At 49.2% G+C, this 19,928-nt stretch overlaps 1 protein-coding gene across 1 annotated transcript in view; it reads left to right on the top strand.

Annotated features, from left to right (window-relative positions):
* The window catches only part of TRPA1 (transient receptor potential cation channel subfamily A member 1), an 85,144-nt gene that overhangs the window by 13,454 nt on the left and 51,762 nt on the right, over positions 1 to 19,928 (top strand). The window contains exons 7-8 of the mRNA XM_050940674.1: positions 11,211 to 11,347; positions 14,541 to 14,589. Of these exons, the coding sequence (XP_050796631.1) occupies positions 11,211 to 11,347; positions 14,541 to 14,589 (186 nt within the window). The remainder of the gene's footprint in view (positions 1 to 11,210; positions 11,348 to 14,540; positions 14,590 to 19,928) is intronic.

Below are 19,928 nucleotides of genomic sequence, written 5' to 3'. Positions count from 1 at the left end.
CACAGGACCTTCCTCCTGGTGTCTGATAATGCTTGTACTTCTCAATCCTCCAACCGCACACCCTCTGTTTCTCAGTTCCTTGTGCCTCTTGCTCCCAGCTCCTCACATGCACTTCCTCTCTTCTGGCTCTCCCCTTTCTGACTGGAGTGAACTCCTTTTTAAACCCAGGTGCCCTGATTAGCCTGCCTTGATTGGCTGCAGGTGTTCCAATTAAGGCAGACAGGCTGATTAGTTCTAGTAGGTTCCTGATTACTCTAGTGCAGCCCCTGCTCTGGTCACTCAGAGAACAGAAGCCTGCTTCTCCTGTGGCCAGTACTGACTCTTCCTTCTACCACTCTGCTGTAGAGGAAGGAGGGAGAGGGCTGCTCCTGCTGCTGCTGCTGTTCCTGCTGGGCGCTGGGCCCTCGCTGCTGCTGTTTCTGCTGCTGTTCGTGCTCCTGCTGCTTCCCTGGCAGGGCTAGACACCACCACCTTCCCCTCTCTCTGCTGTCTATTTGCTGACTGGCTGGTGGTTCCCCCCCACCTCAGTTACTGCTGTTATTCCACCTACAGCCCCTTGGGGGGGGGGCTGCTGGCCTGCTTCCCAGAGAAGAGGGGAGTAAGGGACCCCAGCTCTTGTTGCTGAGACCACCACCCTCTGAGCGGGGTCCCTCCTGCCTGGACGCCAGACCACCACCACCTGGAGCTGCTGGGCCTACTGTGGCTGTTGCTGGGGAGCTGTTGGTGCCCGGAGGAGGAGAGGAAGGAGAAGAGGACCACCCGCTGCTGGAGACAGTATGAAGACCACTGTGGAGGGGGCTTTTCTGGACTGAGTCTTTTTCAAACTGTGCTCTTGTGGTGGGGGTTTGGACTGTGTCCGCTGGGGCACCGGGGGTGTGGCGTGGAGCCTGCCCCCAGTCCATCCGTGTCCCCCTTCGCCCCCACCACCATCGTTGCCCCCTCCACCACCCCCACTGGCTGTTTTCCTTCTGCTTTGGACTCCTGCCTCTGGGACTGAGCTGCTCGCCTGGCTCACCACGCCCACTTCCACCATTTGGGCCTGCAGCAGCAGCAGCCAACCATTGACTTTTTGGCACAAGTGCCTGTGGCTGCACCACCTCCCCCCTCATACTGGACTGACCCCCTCCCCTTTGCCACATTTGTCCACCCCACCTATTTCCCTCTGCTGCCTGATAGTTCTGCCCCGGCCCTGTAGCTGTCCCCGTAGTCCCTCTACCCCAATCTCAGCTCGCCCTTTCCCCCCACCCTGTGCTACCCCAGCCCTGATCGGTTCCCCCTCATGCACCCACGCCCCCTCTCAGGCGCTTGTGCCCTTCCCCATTTGGTTTCCCCTTGTTCACTGCACTCCCCCCTCTGCCGTTGCCCCCCCGCTCCCCTAGTGCAACTGGAGGAGCCGGAACCCCCCTCTGCGTTGGTACCCTGCACCAATCCCACCCGTAGTCCTTGGTTGCTCCCTACGCCCCTTTAGCCTTCCCCTTCTGGCGCCCTCCTCCCCTGCCTGCAGCCTAGCGGGGAAGGGTGGCCGCCTCCTCTCCTTCCCCTCCCCTCGCTGTTTGTCCCCCTCCCTCCTCTCGTTATGGCAGGGGATGCGGCGGGGGAGACCCCTCGCGATGCTCCCACTACCCCTCCTCCACCTGCCCCCGTGTCCACTGCCCAAGCCTCTACCTCGACCGCCGCTGCTGATCCACCTACCACCGCCCCTGCTGGGGCACTGGCGGCAGCGAGTACTGGGGAGACCTCCGTTACTGCCACGTCTCTCGCCCCTTCTGATTCGGGGGGAGCCACCCCAGCCGGTGGGAAGGGTCGGGGTGGGAAGAAGGGTAAGGGCCCCGCTAGAAAGGCCAGGCCCTCCATGGCGGAGACTGCCCCCGTTGCCGCAGCCCCGCTACTGGCTGCGGCGTCCCTCCCCGCTGTTCCCTCCACCAGCTCTGCAGGTGTCCCTCCCCCGGCCCCCAGGGCGTACGCCCAGGTGGCGGCGGCCCCCCCGCCTGCCGCTGCTCCTCCGCCCGCTGCTTCCGCCAACATCTACAGCGGCCGGGGCCCCTTTCCCACTTTGACCAGGAAGCACGGCATCCGTTGCCTCCTGGTGCCCGCCTCGCCCCACGTGGAGACCTACGTGCGGGCGTTGGCCAGGGTAGTGGGGCCCACGGCCATCGTGGCGGCCTCCAAAATGTACGGGAAGGTGGTCTTCTTCCTGGCATCGGAGGCTGCCGTCCAGGAGGCGGTAGAGACGGGCCTGGCGGTGGGGGGCGTGTTCGTCCCCCTGGAGCCATTAGAAGACCTGGGGGTCCGCTTGATCTTGACCTCCGTCCCTCCCTTCCTGCCCAATGCCGCCCTGCTGCCCGCCCTTTCTGCCCTGGGACGCCCCATCTCTGTCATCAGCCCTCTCCCCTTGGGCTGCAAGGACCCCGCCCTCCGTCATGTTTTCTCGTTCCGCCGGCAAGTGCAGCTTCAACTGCCGCCGGCGGCGCGTGGCGGAGAGGCGCTCGAGGGGTCCTTTCTGGTCCCTTACCAGGGAGCCCACTACCGGGTGCATTACTCAACGGGGGAGGCCCGGTGCTACCTCTGCCGGGCGATGGGGCACGTCCGGAGGGACTGTCCCTTGGCCCAGCACGGAGGAGCGTCCGGGACCCCCGAGCCCCGGCAAGGCGCCGGCCCTGTCATCGCCGGTCCCCCTAGCTGCCCGGCACCCGAAGCAGCCCCTCCTCCTCCTTCTCGGTCCACCTCTGTGGAGGAGGGTGTGGCGGGGCTACCGCCGGCCATGGGAGAGGGCTCGTCCCAGGGGGAATCCTCCCCGGTTTCTGCTGTCCCACCACTGCCTCCTCGAGTCCCTGAGCCATTGCCCTTGCCCCCCGAGCCGACCCCTGTTAGCCAGCCCCCGGATGATGCCATGGAGGGCTGGTCCTTAGTGCAGGGGAAGCGGGGCAAGCGGAAGGCTCGAGTTTCTTTACATACTTCGGATTCGGAGGCCCCCCGGAAGAGCAGGAAGGGGGGCGCCAATGTCGAGTCTTCCGCCTTGTCCCCTGATGACTCCCAGTCTGTGGTGCCGGCTGGGGATGCCGTGGCAGCACCGGAAGGTGACACCGCCCCTCCTCCGGGGTCCCTTCCCGTGGATGCCCCCGAGGGAGCCTCTCTCGCCCCCTGCCCACTTGGCGCCTCTGAGAGCGCCGTGTTGGGTATCGCCTCGGGTGCTGGCGGGGAGGGCCCTGGGGTGGTGGACTGTGATCTCCCTCCCATCTACGCAGAAATCGAGGCCCTGGGTTTGACCCCGGTCACGCAGGGGGAGGACGACCCTCTGCCGGCAGGCCTCGATCTGGGCGACCTCACTACATCCCCCCCTGTCCCTGGGTTCCCTTCCCCTACCCGCTGTCTCTGCTCCCACCTCTGAGGGTCCCCTGGAATCTTCCCTCGACTCGGCTGTGGGTGGCACTCTGTTGGCTGCTGCCGAGCCCCTTGGGGCGACGGCCAGTGCCCTGCTGCCGAGACCCGCTTCCCAGGGGGTGTCCCTCTTGGGTGTGGAGGACCCGCCCTCCTTCCTCAGCGGGGACCCCATTGACCACCATCTCTCTCTGGGTGCCGAGGCTGCCGCACGTGCCACAGTGGCTGAGCCCGGCATCGTTAGGGGTCCCCTGCCCACTTCCCAGATCCTTGAGCCTGGCCAGGAGGAGCCACCTTCTGGCGTCTCACCTATGGAGGCTCCGGATCCTGCCTCTACCTCCTTCCCGGATTCTCTCCCTGATCCCCGCCCTACTCCTGTTGGCTCTGTCCTTGTCCCCCCCACTTCCTGCGATGCCAGTGCCGCCCCTGGCAATACCTCCCAGGGAGCGGGTTCACTAGTTCTTTCCTGTCCCGACCCCCGAAGGGCTGCTGTTCTCCTTCCACCGCCCCTTCTTGAATCCGAGAGCGGGGCGGGTCGTGTGGCGTCGGTCCATCTGCTGCCACGTTGGGGATCTGCCCCCTGCCTACCCGCCTTGGTGGGCCACGGGGCTGTGACGGGGGCCCCACTGGGGGCCAGTCATCGATCAGTGACCCCACCCCCCCATGCGCTGAGGGAGGAGCTGCGGGAGTTCCTTGAGGACGTCCGTGGCTCCCGGAACAAAGTCCATCTTGCGCTCCAGCGGTGGGGGGATTTCCATCAGGTCCTCCGGGCCACGAGGGCCCTCATGGGGGAGGGTAGGAGGACCGGGAAGCAGGCCGCCGCGGCCTACCGGCGGGTCCGTGTCTTCCGTGACTCCTTACTCACCTTCGGGGTTGGTCACGGATTGCTGCGTGGCCTGCCGGAGGCCGTGGGCGTGTCTGCCAGCGAGGATCCCCCCCAGCCCTCCTCATGGCGCCGATCATCCTTGCCACCTTAAACACCCGAGGCTGTAGGATGGGTCTCCGCAGGAGCCAGGTGCTCTCCTTCCTCCGGGAGGGGGGGTACTCTGTGGTTTTCCTGCAGGAGACCCATATGGATCCGGCCGCTGAAGCTAGCTGGCGGCTGGAGTGGGGGGATGGGGCCTACTTTAGCCACTTCTCTGTCTGCGCGGCTGGAGTGGCGACCCTGTTCTCCCCCGACCTACGGCACGAGGTGCTAGGGGTCGCCGAGGCTGTGCCGGGTCGCCTGCTGCACCTCCGGGTCCGCATGGAGGGGCTTGTGGTTCATCTCGTCAACGTTTACGCCCCGACATCGGCCCCGGAGAGGCTCCGTTTTTATCAGCAGGCATCCGCCTTCCTTGGCTCCCTGGACCCTCGTGAGTGCCTGGTCCTGGGAGGGGATTTTAACACCACCCTCGAGGAACGGGACCGCTCGGGGACCGAGCAGTGCCCGGCAGCTGCGGACGTCCTCCGGGAGATTGTCGACCGCCACTCCCTGGTGGACGTCTGGCGCGACCACCACCCAGACGACGTCTCGACGTTCACCTTCGTCCGGGTGGAGGCCCATCGGTCGTGCCACTCCCGGCTGGACCGTATTTACTTGTCACGTTTCCACCTTTCACGGGCCCACTCCTCCAGCGTTCGGCCGGCCCCCTTTTCGGATCACCACCTTGCCACCGTGACGGCCTCTCTCTGCGCGGAGAGGCCGGGGCCGGCCTATTGGCACTTTAATAATAGTTTGCTGGAGGATGCGGGCTTCGTGGCATCCTTCCGGGAGTTCTGGCTGGCCTGGCGAGGGCAGAGGCATGCCTTTTCCTCGGCGCGGCGGTGGTGGGATCTGGGGAAGGTGCGCGCCCGGCTCTTCTGCCGTGACTACACTCGGGGTGCCAGCCGACGGAGGGATGCGGCGATAGGGCAGTTGGAGCGGGAGGTCTTGGAGCTGGAGAGGCGTCTGGCCGTCAACCCCGCGGATCCATCCCTCTGCGGAGCGTGCCGGGAGAAGCGGGAGGAGCTCCGGGCCCTCGAAGACCATCGGGCCCGGGGTGCTTTTGTTCGATCCCGCATCCACCTCCTTCGGGAGATGGATCGCGGCTCCCGCTTCTTCTACGCCCTGGAGAAAAGGAGGGGGGCCAAGAAGCACGTCACCTGCCTCCTGGCGGAGGACGGCACCCCCCTCACGGATCCGGCGGAGATGTGCCAGAGGGCCAGGGCCTTCTACGCCACTCTTTTCTCCCCGGATCCGACCGATCCTAACGCTTGCAGAGTGCTCTGGGACGGGCTCCCGACGGTCAGCACGGGCGACCGGGACCGGCTAGAGCTGCCTCTCACTCTGGCCGAGTTCTCGGAGGCCCTCCGTCACATGCCCACCAATAAATCTCCGGGCTTGGACGGGCTGACCGTGGAGTTCTACCGCGTGTTCTGGGACGTCCTCGGCCCAGACCTGGTCACTGTCTGGGCTGAGGCTTTGCATAGCGGGGTCCTCCCTCTCTCGTGCAGGCGAGCCGTGCTGGCCTTATTGCCGAAGAGGGGGGACCTCCGCGACTTACGGAATTGGCGTCCCGTCTCGCTCCTCAGCACGGACTACAAAATTGTTGCGAAGGCCATCTCAATGCGGCTAGGGTCCGTGCTGGCGGACGTGGTCCATCCAGACCAGACCTACACCGTCCCGGGCCGCACCATCTTTGATAACTTGTATCTGGTCCGGGACCTTCTGGAATTGGGGTGTAGGGATGGTCTGTCGTTCGCCCTCCTGTCCCTGGATCAGGAGAAGGCGTTCGACCGGATGGATCACGGGTATCTCCTGGGCACTCTGCGAGCGTTCGGCTTCGGACCCCTGTTTGTGGGTTTTCTGCAGGTGCTGTACGCTTCTGCGGAGTGTCTGGTCAGGCTCAACTGGACCCTGACTGAGCCGGTCAGCTTCGGGCGGGGAGTGCGGCAGGGGTGCCCCCTCTCGGGCCAGCTGTACGCTCTGGCGATCGAGCCCTTCCTCTGTCTCCTCCGCAAGAGGTTGACGGGGTTGGTGCTTCAGGAGCTGGGGCTGCGGCTGGTCCTGTTGGCATACGCTGACGATGTGCTCCTCGTGGTCCAGGACCCGGGCGACTTGGCGCGGGTGGAGGCTTGCCAGGCTGTGTACTCGGCGGCCTCCTCCGCCCGGGTCAACTGGGTCAAGAGCTCTGGCCTGGTGGTCGGGGACGGGTGGCAGGCGAGCTCCCTCCCACCTGCGCTTCAGGCCATCCGGTGGAGCGCGGGTCCGCTGCTCTAACTCGGCGTTTACCTTTCTGCCACGCATCCGTCTCCGCCGGAGAACTGGCAGGATTTGCAGGGCAGGGTGACGGAGCGGCTCCGGAAATGGACAGGACTACTCCGGTGCCTCTCCCTTCGGGGGAGGGCACTGGTGCTTAATCAACTGGTCCTGTCCATGCTCTGGTACCGACTCAACACCCTGGTCCCGGCCCCGGGTTTCCTGGCCAACCTCCGGACGGTGATTCTGGAGTTCTTTTGGCCGGGGACGCACTGGGTCTCTGCAGGGGTCCTCCACCTGCCCCTGGAGGAGGGGGGGCAGGGCCTGAAGTGCTTACGCGCTCAGGTCCATGTCTTCCGCCTCCAGGCCCTGCAGAGGCTCCTGTTTGGTGCGGGTAGTCCGGCGTGGAGCGTATTGGCGCACGCCTTCCTCCGCCGCTTCCGAGGGCTCCGATACGACCGGCAGCTCTTTTACCTCCATCCGAGAGGTCTTCCGCGAGACCTCTCCGGGCTGCCGGTCTTCTACCAAGACCTCCTCCGGACCTGGAAGCTCTTTTCAATGACCAGGTCCGTGGCGGCCACCGTGGGGGTTGACCTCCTCGCGGAGCCCCTGCTACACAATCCCCAGCTTCGTGTGCAGGTGGCGGAGTCCCCCACGGTGTGCCAGAGGTTGGTCTCGGCAGGAGTCACCAGGGTCGGAGACCTCCTGGACTACGACCGGGGAGACTGGCTGGATCCCTGACGCTCGCTCAGCGCATGGGGCTCTCCAGACCTCGTACTCCCCAGCGCGTACTTCAGGAGGTGAAGGCCGCTTTACTGCCCGCTGCTCGGGCTTACCTCGACCGGGTCCTGCGAGAGGGCACACCCCGCCCACCCTCCACCCCAGGCCCCGTGGACATTTTTATCGGGCCCCTGCCCCGTGGACCCGATCGGCCCCCTCACCCTTTCACTGCCAGCCGGCTGCATGATCTGCAGCCGGTTTTGTTCCAGACCGCGCCACGGAAACATCTGTACTCGCTCGTGCTCCATACCCTTCACTACCTCACCCTCGCGTCCCGCCCCGATACCAAATGGCGGGACCTCCTGCCGCCTCTCGAGGGTGAGGAGCCCCGGTGGGCCAGCTTGTACTCTGCCCTGGTCCCGAGGCCCGCCGGGGATATCAGTTGGCGGCTCCTTCACGGAGCCGTGAGCACGGGCGTGTACTTGGCGTGGTTCACATCTGTCCCTAGCACCTGCCCTTTCTGTGGTGAGAAGGAGACCTTGGCGCACGTTTATTTGGAGTGCGCCAGGTTGCAGCCCCTGTTCCAGCTCCTCCTGAATATTTTCCTGCGTTTTTGGTTGCACTTTTCCCCTCACCTTTTTATCTACATGCTCCCCATCCGTGGCCCCACGAAGTCGCGGGATCTCCTTCTCAACCTCCTCTTGGCCCTGGCCAAACTGACCATCTACAACACCAGGGAGAGGAGGTTGGCCGACGGGATTTCCTGCGACTGTGGGGCCTATTTCCGTTCCTCCGTCTGCTCTCGCATCCGGGCAGAGTTCCTCTGGGCGGCGTCCACTGGCTCCCTTGACGCCTTCGAGGAGCAGTGGGCGTTGTCCGGGGTTCTCTGCTCGGTGTCCCCATCGGGTTCCCTTCGTTTAGCCCTATGACCTCACTCCCGATCCTGTTTTTTTTTCATTAGTTGTCCCCCGTAATTATTTGGTGTCCCAGCCCTGTGGGTCCTCCCCTTAGGCTGGGGGAAGGCCCTTTAGAAGTGGGCGGGCTTCGCCCGCCCACCCCCGCTGGATGCCAATAGGACCAGTATATTTGCCCTCTACCAGACTCCTGTACCACACTGGTCTGGGTCTGTCACAGTCTGTAAATAATATTTTACATATCAATATTTGACAATATTCCTATCTGACAATGCTGCCAAATGGGATCACCTTCATAGGAAAAATGATAGTGTAATCTTTCCATTTATTTATGTAGGGCTGATTTTGCAGTGCCTATGCCTATGAAACTTGACTTCATTTGAAGTTTTGCCTGCCTTGGGCCCTTGTATATTCACTGTGCATGCAGTTCAGTTATTAATCAGTCATATTTTCAATGTAAATTTTCTCTGTGGAATTTTTCTGTACTACAAGAGTAAACTGTTTATTCAAATGAAAAGTTTTATTTGGGGATCAGAGATATGTTGTTTTCTTAAACTCAGAGGTGGCATTGTGTTTTGAGTTCTGTTTTAATTCTGCAGTAAACCACACTGAGTTCCATTCATCAAAGCATTAGTCCACCAAAATAAATCTCAATATTTACCCAGAAAAATGTTTTTTTTCCCACCAATTTTCACCTGTTTTTGTTGTTGTAGTAATAAACACTGATAAATTCCTGGGAAAAATTAAATACAAACAAAAAATGAAGAGCCCTAACAATATACTTGTATCTGTTAGAAATATTGTAAGTAGCTTTTTTCCATTACAAACTGTATCCTGAAAAGTTTTACACACAGAAATAATGCAATTCCAAAGATAGTTAAGGGAAATTAAGAGGAATAAGCAAATGAGCCAAAATAAGGTTTCAGGTGAAATTTGTAAATAAATGGAGAACCAGAGATAGAGAAATACACAAGGACTTTTCCACATGGCAGGAACTGCAGAAGAGAAGACCCTCCCTCCACCACTGGTTAGATTGGATAGGTCAGCAGAGAGTAAACTAAGTGCTAGATAAGTGGTGTTATCCAGGATAGTAGAATGAGAAAGGTTCCTGAGGGAGATTGGAGCAAATCCAAAGACAAGAAGACTCCTACAAACAAAACATGAAATCCTGGCCCTGCTGAAGTCAATGGCAAAATTCCTGTTGGCTTAAATGGAGCCAGTATTTCACCACAAGAGAAGGTAGTTGTGAACTAGATTCTGAAATAAATGTTGTGACAGCAGAGCTGTTTGAAGGTAATGTGGTTGTGAGAAGATGGGGAGCAACATGCTGAAGTCAGGAGAAATCCTCAGCTGGCTAAGGCAGTTTCAAGGCCCCTTTGTACTAGAAGAAGCAGTGTCAGAAACTGCTCCTTAATTCTGAAAGCCAATTGTGAACCCGAGAAACACTGTGAAATGTGAGGATAGTCTTGAAAGCAGAAATATTACTGGCATGGATTTGTGTTCTGAAGTGCACTTCCAGTTATACAGTTCTTGACAGCACTTTGCTGGAAGTTGGGACATTTAAAACAATGTATTTCTGTTAGAAAAGCTAAATGAAAAGCATATGGTATTTACCAATAGTTATTTCAGCGGGAAACTTTGCAGAAAAGGCTGCAGTGACAAATGGGTTGTTGAATGTCTCAGGAGGACAAATTATTGACTAGACCCTGTTTGTCTTTCTCATGCAAGCTATCTTATTGACCTTCACAGGACTCCTTGTGTGAGTAAGGACTACTTACATTAGTAAGGATACGCTGGATCAAGCAACATTTACTCACCTAAAGACTGTAGTACTTTTTATATCTAAAAAGTCAAATCCTGCTCACCTCATTCTGACCACTAGTCTGATTGTAATCAGTAGGACTACTGGTGTAAATAAAACTAGAAATTCTACTGATTACAATCAGACTAGTGGACCTGTGGAAGCTGGAGAGGAAGAGGGTTTGCTACAGAATTTCTGTTAATGTGGCTAAATGTGGAACAGTCTTATGTTCTTCATTCAGTTTTCTCCCAAATACATATTTCTGATGAGAGCCCAGAACCCAGACCTGAATCAGATTACTTGTGTGAGTAAATTCTACTCATGTGAATATGGAATACTCATATGAGTAAGGATTTGCATGGCTTGGCTCCTAATGACAAAAAGGTGTGTCTTTCCTTTATGTATTTGTTGTTTGGATATGTAGTATCTAAATGAGATTATCTGGCAGTGAAACTGTTAATACAACACTTGTGCTTTTCCTTTTTGGTGAGTGGATGGTGCAGGGAGTATTTAAGCATGGATATGGCATCATGGAAAAGACTATTTCAATTCAATAAGACTTTCTGGTCATTAAAAGTTATACATGTGCAGCCAAAAGGAAAAAAAAAAGACCGCTCAGACACCTATCAAGGGTGGATATGATTCACCCAGATCACATATTAACATGGATAATAAGGGCTAACAAGCAAACAATTACTTTTATAAAATGAAGAAATTGGAAAATATATCTCAGAAAATAAATGAAATATAATAATTAACATGAAAAAAATGACTATTTTTTCCTGTAAGAATTGTTGTACCTGTCTAGCTACAGATGATTTCCTCTGCTTTAGCTTCCAACCTTCAAGGCTACTCAGTGTGGCCATTATTATTCTAGCTACAAAGGACAGCTTGGACCTTTTCACAGTCCATCTGCATCTCTCAGCTCAAGGGGCTGCTGTTCAATGACTAAGAGTATTAGGTAGGCCTTAAAAATGATCTAATTAATACTGCATTATTCCTAAATTTCTGTGGCCTAATATGCAAGAGTCTAAGTGTATGAACTGAAATGTAGTCTCCTGCATGGCAGTTCATGTCACTGAAGTCAGGCTACCAGGCTATGACTCATCTTTTAAGCAGATTGAATTGATTGAAAATTAATTTGATTTTAAATTGTGCTTTATAATCCTGTTTGCAGAATGAAAAATGTACAGCTCTTCATTTTGCTGCCACCCAAGGCGCAACTGAGATTGTTAAATTAATGATGTCATCCTATGCTGGTGATGAATCTATTATTGATGCAGTAGATGGGAATAAGGAAACACTGCTTCACAGGTAAGAGAATCTTTGATGGGTTGGATTGCAGAAGCCCCCTGGGAACTGCCACCCGATGTGCTAAGAATACTTCTACCCCTGACTTCCCTGCAGCTCAGGACCCCAGCACGCTGTCTTGCTGAGCCAGACACACCTGTCTGCTCCAACAAAGACCCAGGGTCTGAATTACTTGCCCCAAAGCTGCAGGTTTACCTGAAAGCAGCTAACAGAAGTGTGCTTGTCTTTAACACTCAGATGTTCAACTCCCAATGGAGTCTAAACCCAAATAAATCCTTTTTACCTTGTATAAAGCTTATACAGGATAAACTCATAAATTGTTCACCCTCTATAACACTGATAGAGAGATATGCACAGTTGTTTGCTGCCCCAGGTATTAATACATACTCTGAGTTAATTAATAAGTAAAAAGTGATTTTATTAAATACAGAAAGTAGGACTTAAGTGGTTCCAAGTAGTAACAGACAGAAAAAAGTAAGTCACCAAGCAAAATAAAATAAAATGTGCAAATCTTTGTCTAATCAAACTGAATACAGATAATCTCACCCTCAGAGATGCTTTAGTAAGTTTTTTTCCTCAGACTGGACACCTTCCGGGCCTGGGGACAATTCTTTCCCCTGGTACAGCTCTTGTTCCAGCTCAGGTGATAGCTAGGGGATTCTTCATGATGGCTCCTCTCCCCCTTTGTTCTGTTCCATCCCTTTATATATCTTTTGCATAAGGCGGGAATCCTTTGTCCCTCTCTGAGTTCCCACCTCCTCCTTCTCAATAGAAAGACACCAGGTTAAAAATGGATTCCAGTTCAGGTGACATAATCACATGTCACTGCAAGACTTCATTTCCCACTTGCCAGCACACACACATACAGGAAGACTTATCAGTAAAACACACCCATCTGCAGACAATTGTCCTGGTTAATGGGAGTCATCAAGATTCCAAGCCACCATTAATGGCCCAAACTTTGCATAATTATAATTGACCCTCAGAGTTATATTTCATATTTCTAGTTTCAGATACAAGAGTGGTACATTTATACAAATAAGATGATCACACTCAGTAGATAATAAACTTTGTAATGATACTTTACAAGAGACCTTTTGCAGGAAGCATATTCCAGTTACATTATATTCACTCATAAGCATATTTTTATAAAATCATATAGACTACAATGTCACAGAATCCTCTAACATCATATTCATAATCACTGTTTCAGTTCCAACAATATAACTTCATATAACTAATTAGAGAAAACAGGGAATGTGCATCCACATCTGGAGGGATTTCTTACTGATATGTGGATTAAGGAGGTAGGTGATCTCACTAGGACACAGTGTTAGATGCCTGGAGGCCTGTGCCTAGAGTCAAGACCAGAGAGAGATTGAGATTCTGGCATCTCACATGGTACATTCAGCAATGTACACTGCCTCTTTGAACTGGAAAACTGCTCTAGTGTAGGATCAGTGGGCAGACCAGCTGAAAGAACTTGCAGTACTGGAAAAGGGATATTCGTGGCAAGATAGAAGAATATGACATTTTGGAACTATCAAAAGCCCTTGAGGCACCAGACCCAAATAAAATGCTAAACTTGGTTTAACAGGATTTAGTGGACCTTCCCAAGAAAATATATGAAGAAGGAATGTCAAAAAATGCACTGGAGTCTATTTCACTGTTCTGTAACAAAACCATTTAGAGCCTGATTTTCAGAAAAATCAGAGTACAACTTCACATCCATGCACAGTTACTATGACTGCTTATGCAAATCAAGAATTTGTAAATGGCTATTTGTACATGTAACTGCATCTCAGCCTGGAGTAAATTAAAGCAGCAGCAGTAGCAAGATTAGGATTTTGCTGCTGAAGAAAGGCAGGGAAATAAGAAAGCAGGCCATCTGCTCAACATCAGATGATTTTTCTCACCACCCAATGAATTTTGGATGAGGAATGTGCCACCAGGCATCACAAGAAGAGTTCATTGTTAACAGGCTTCCTCAGAAGACTCCATAAGGTAGATTGGCTCTCTAATCTGTTAAGAGCAGCAAGGGTGTGTGAGATGAGACCCAGTTAGAGTCCTGGTTTCAGGCTTCAGTTTGAATATTTTACAAAGGCTATGTCCTGTTATCTTGGAGTTTCTTTTGTCCATATGCTAAATATTTGGTCTTCCTGGCAGGAAATATTCCCTGTATACAGTAGAAGTCTCTCCACACACTTGAATCACTGATATTATTTTTAAAAATCACCCTTTTAATACCATCACTTCTAAGTATAATGTTCTGCAATCTATTAAATAACTCCATCAATGCATCAGCTGGTATCTCTGAGAAATTTTATCACCTTGGTGCTGGAATTATGTATAGCTACATTACCCTGAGATCACCTGTTGTAAAATTTAGTGTTAAGCCTTAATGGAAAAGAGATGATAACAATTCTTTAATGTATTTTATCAGAAATGCAGCCAAGTCCCAATTTCTCAAAACATTTTAAATTTCTAACTTCATAATTTTTCTGAAAGTTCTTGGTTCATTTTATTTTTCCCTACAATATTACATTTTAGTATCCTACTGCGGCATTAAACTTCAGATTTGTACACTATGCAAATATTTTTAAAATATCTTTTGTTAAGTAAATAACACCCCCCCCTCCTGAGGTATGTTTTAATTCATTCTCTAGTTTTGTTATGGAATTGATTACCACAGTCAGAATATTCCCTGAGCAGAGTCAATGCAATTACACAGCCTGAGCTGGCATTCTGTACACATCCAAAGCTTCCAGTAAGGTCAGTGGGAGTCCTGGTGCCGTATCCCATTGAAATCATTTGGAGTTTCAGGTGTACACAGAATAGGTTGAGCCCCTGGTGCATAATATGTTGTATCGACATTTTATGGTATTTTAAAGGTACTAATTTCTGGTTGTATTGCAGTAATAGGAGTTTTACCATTGATTTTAAGGGGGGCCAGGATTTCACTCAATGAATTTTTAGCATATCTGTAGAACTGAACATGGTTAAAAATCGAAGGTCCACAATAATTTATTCTATGAGCTATTATGAAGGAAGCATTTTTAGGCTCTCTTTCTCTCTGTTTATATAAAGAAAATTATTTGAAAGCACTAAAAGAAGGCAGCAGATGTAGAAAAGCATTGGCCTTTACTTTTAAAGTTCATTGACCTTTCTAAAATAACTATATGTTTTTCCCCCACAGGACTGCATTATTTGATCACTATGAACTGGCAGAATATTTAATTTCAATGGTAAATATTTAATCAAGGAATATATTAACAAAGATTGTTGCTAGCTACTAATGCAGGTTGTATAAAAACAGCTATTAAAGACTTTTACTTAAAAAATAATTTCCTGTTTAGCAAGTACAGGAAATTACAAAAGAGAGATGTTTCTTCAGGAACAGGTTTTTTTGTTTAAATATATTTCATAATACACAGCTGCAAATTAAAGTACTGCTATAGTTATGATTCCACTGTAGCATTCTGTAGGAGTTCATAATGATGCTGCAAAACTGAATCTGTATTTGTATTCGAATTATTTAGACAGAGTTTTAACATTCAGAAATGTTTATAGAATAGCCAGAATGATTCAGGTGACATCACTTTTAAAGTAATTAACAAGGAAAGGAAATAAAATTTAAATATACATTTAATTTAACTCATTTTCTTTTTTCAGAAGTGAAATCTCACACCTCTTGTGTGTGTGTATGTTACAGGCATCACACAGACGTTTCTAAGTGGGGAAGAGGGTTCATGTGTGGTCCAGCAATATCTTGTACACACACACATATCCCACAGGAGATTTATTGGGTTTGTTCATGGAATAATTGGGAAAGAAAAATATTTTTATATCCACTGTTTACTCTACTATATCCTCTGTGTTAGTACAGTACTGAGCAAATTGTGAGGCGTCAGTAGAGCTATGCCAATATATATTACTTGAAGATTTTGCCTTTAATGTTGTGTCAACAGACAATAAATATTAGAAATGTTTTAGTCCATACAAGTAGTTGTCCTCATCTTAGGAACTTTAGTAAAAGTGAGCTATGGAACCAGGTTTTTTTTTTTGTTGTTTTTTTTAAAACATCAGCAAATGCTGACACTTGGTATTAGACTATTTAAGCTTATCTTTGGGTAGTAACAGGCGCATACATGTTTTCACCTGTGAAGGGCAGGCACTAGTTTGTGCGTGTGGAAGTCCATGTGCACAAGCAATTAGAGCGTAAAGGATGAAAATCCAGTATTTAACACTGTATTTGTTAAGAATGAACATGCATTCCTATCTGATGTTCTCCAGAATATTTTTGTTGCATTTTTGAGGTCTGACCGAGCTATGCTCAACATAGGACCCATGCTGGGAAGTGAAAGTGACTGTCATGTTCCTGTACCCAATATGGACTGGTCTGAAAACTTGCTTATATACTCCAGATGTGTTCATCATTAGATCCATTAATGCTCTGCCATGTCTGGATGAGGTTCATTGAAATAAGATATTTTACACAAAGCGCCACCTGTGTCTGAGCAGTATAATACAGTTTAGCTTTAGCATTCCATTACATCTTCCCCTTTAAGTTCTACATTCCTACCATTTACAGAATTTACACCAGGGAGTTGGTACTCCTCAGAGGTTATTACATGGGGAGTCATGAGCTGTCAGCCTCCACCCCAAGCCCTACTTTGCCTCTATCATTTATAATAGTGTTAAATATATTAAAAAGTGTTTTTAATTTATAAGTAGGGTCACACTCAGAGGCTTGCTATGTGAAAGGGGTCACCAGTACAAAAGTTTGAAAACCATAATTTACACTATCATGCTGACTTTGAAATTTAGTATGTATCAATCTGCTAAGTGTCTCTGAATCATACTGGTTTTCTAGTTAAACGACCCAAATGTAACAATTTGGTCATCTGTCTGTCCATTAGTTGCAACAACTGGCTGTAGTCAGTGCAGAATCCTTGAGTTGTCTTCTTTGTTTTCCACATCCAACATCTGTAGAGTTTGCTCTGTTGTTTGTTCTCTGTTGTGGAACAAACTCTATATGGCAACAGTTTCTGTTGAACTCTCCACTGTCGATCTTGATTACATATGATCTGAGTGCTGAATTCTTATTCTTTACGACAGGTTCATCCCTTTTCTCCATCCAATTTGACATGAGCATGGCCACCAAATTCTAGACCTGGCAGTTCTCTAAATGAGTGACTGACATTCTGGGCCGTACAATCCAGACCACTGAGGGGCTGTATCATCCCTGCCCTGCAAACTTGGGTGCCTCATAATGCTTTGCTGCTATAACTCCAACCTGGGCTGCTCACAAACAACCTTCTAGCGTGCCCTGAGTGTCTGTCTATAGCTGCAACCCGCCAGCCATACATGAGTCACACTCTGGCTTCCACTAACCTTGGGTTACCACTTGCAGGGTGACCCCAAACACACTCCCAGTCCCAGATTTTCCCCCATATCCCTCTCCTGGACAGTCCAGATATATTAGGCCCATTGCCCCTCTAAGGGGATCAATATACAAGAATTTGGTACCATAAATGGAATTGCCCCATACAATTCAGTTTGAAGACAACACTGGATTAGTTTTAATTAAAGAATAAAACAAGTTTATTTAACCACAGAGAGATTTTACATGAGTACAAGCATAAGGTATTAAAGTCAGAAATGGTTAAAAGAGAAATAAAGATAAAATGCTTTCTAGTGCTAAAACTTAACGTGGTTCAAGATAAAATTCTTACCACATATTCCCAGCAACAGGGCTGACCAAATTTCAGGTCAAGATCTCTCCCAAAGGTAAATGGGATGGTTTCTTTTGTTGTCTTAGTGAAAGAGCAAGAGATGGATAGAGAGAAATCTTGAGGTGTGTTTGCCTCTCCTTAATTGTTCAGTCCTCCTCTGCAATGCATTTTCTTGAGGGTTACCTCTATAAGAACATAAGAACGGACATAGTGGGTCAGACCAAAGGTCCATGAAGCCCAGTATTCTGTCCTCTGCCAGTGGCAGGTGCCCCAAAGAGAATGAACAGACAGGTTATCATTAAGTGATCCATGCCCTGTCACCCAATCCCAGCTTCTGGCAAACAGAGGCTAGGAACACCATTCCTGCCCATCCTGGCTAATAGCCATTGATGGACCTATCTTCCATGAATCTATCTAGCTCCCTTTTGAACCCCATTATAGTATTGGCCTTCACAACACCCTCTGGCAAGGAGTTCCAGAGATTGGCAGTGCATTGTGTGAAAAAATACTTTCTTGTGTTTGTTTTAAACCTGGTACCTATTAATTTCTTTTGGTGGCTCCTTGTTCTTGTATTATGAAAAGGAGTAAATAACACTTCCTTGTTTACTTTCTCTATACCACTCATCATTTTATAGACCTCTATCATATAGCCCCTTAGTCGACTCTTTTCCAAACTGAAAAGTCCCAATCTTATTAATCTTTCCTCATACGGAAGCTGTTCTATACTCCTAATCATTTTTGTTGCCCTTTTCTGAACTTTTTCCAATTCCAATATATCTTTTTTGAGATAGAGCGACCACATCTGCACGCAGTATTCAAGGTGTGGGCGTACCATGGATTTATATAGCGGCAATATGATATTTTCTGTCTTATTATCTATCCCTTTCTTGATGATTCCCAACAGTCTGTTCACAGTTTTGACTACCGCTGCACATTGAGTGGATGATTTCAGAGAACTATCAACAATGACTCCAAGATCTCTTTCTTGAGTGGTAACAGCTAATTTAGACCCCATCTTTGTATATGTATAATTAGGATTATGTTTTCCAGTGTGCATTATGTTCCATTTATCAACATTAAATTTCATCTGCCATTTTGTTACTCAGCCACCCAGTTTTGTGAGATCCTTTTGTAGCTCTTCGCAGTCTGCCTGGGACTTAACTATCTTACACAGCTTTGTATCATCTGCCAATTTTGCCACCTCACTGTTTACTCCTTTTTCCAGATCATTTATGAACATATTAAATAGGACTGGGTGCAGTACAGATTCCTGGGGGACATCACTATTTACTTCTCTCCATTCTGAAAACTGACCATTTATTCCTACTCTTTGTTTCCTATCTTTTAACCAGTTACCAATCCATGAGAGAACCTTTCCTCTTATTCCATGACTGCTTATTTTGCTTAAGACTCTTTGGTGAGGGACCTTGTCAAAGGCTTTCTGAAAATCTAAATACACTATATCCACTGGATAAAGTTTATTCCCACGTTGAGGACATTTCATAGTGCTGTTGTTTGCTACGGTGCAGATCTGTTTGTTCCTGCCCCCTTTCCTTGCCAAATAATGGCCACTTGATGGGCGATTGCCCATCAACTTTGATGACAGCTGGCTAGTGGTGTCAGCTTGTCCTTTATCTTAGAGAAACTGATTTACCCAGACTTGTCTGGTAATCACATTTTAGATGTGATTTCATCTTATGTTAATAATTTTACATATAATTTTACTACATACATTTCATCATGATATTATTGACCATGAGTTGTTTTCAAAAGATATCTTACAAGACATATTTTGTACAAAGATTATTACAGTAATGTGTAGGGTGTGAATATAGGAGTACATTCCATCAGAGTGATGTCTGTTGTAGAAGTGTTCATAAGATCTTTTAGCCTTTTTATCCAATTTGGCAACTCTCTTCATGTCTGGCCACTTTGGAAATAGATTATTTTTCCAAAGTTGGAAGAGTAGGCCTGTGTTGCCTTCCCATCAGGAGTTGTGCAGAACAACATCAAGTAATCACTATTGGTGTTGATCTGTAACTCAGAAGAGCAAGGAATGGATCTTCATGCTGTCAGATTTTCCTGGCTCTCTGTATAGCTAGTAATATGATCAAAATCATATTTCATTTGGAATGACTTTTATTCTGCTGCAATGAATTGTGGTCCATTGTACATCACTAATTGTTCCGGAATACCAAAGTAAGCACAAGTGCTCTTCAGTTTCTTGATAACACTGCAACATGTTATGTCTTTCAATTACATTATTTCTATATACCTGAAAAAATAGTCCACAATGACCAGATAACGATATCCTCTGAATTTGCATAAATCTGCCATTAGCCTCTTCCAAGGTCTTTCTGGTACAGGTGTTTGTATACTGTAGTTCAGCATTATCACTTAAATTGATTTGTGCTCAATCTCCTCTCAAAAGTCCAATATCATTCAGCTTCCTCCACATTTCTCACTAGGCCCATCATGGGTACTATACTGCTGCTGAGAAGGTTGTTGATCTTGGATCCTCTGATCACATGCACTCTGAATGCAAAGCTTTTGTCTTTGTATGTTGTTTCTGTGGTGAACTGGCCTATGCATTTCAGAGTATCTCCAGGGCTAGTCAGAGCTGTGTACGGTGTCTTCATCTCTGGGAGGGGTTGAAGGTGATTGTAAGTGCTGTCTGAGGTGAATGAGACATCAGCTCCTGAGTCAATTTTAAAGTCAATTATCATGCTATACTATTCAGGTTCACTGTCCAGGCAGGTTCTATATCATTGTAAGTGATAGGTTCCCAAAACAAGGGCTCTTGATTGCTGTAATATGAGTTAATGCCCAGCTGTAAAATGTCCATATTT

Source organism: Gopherus flavomarginatus, chromosome 2, assembly GCF_025201925.1.
Source record: "Gopherus flavomarginatus isolate rGopFla2 chromosome 2, rGopFla2.mat.asm, whole genome shotgun sequence".
Taxonomy (NCBI): domain Eukaryota; kingdom Metazoa; phylum Chordata; order Testudines; family Testudinidae; genus Gopherus; species Gopherus flavomarginatus.
This window is presented reverse-complemented; position numbering and strand designations above follow the sequence as displayed.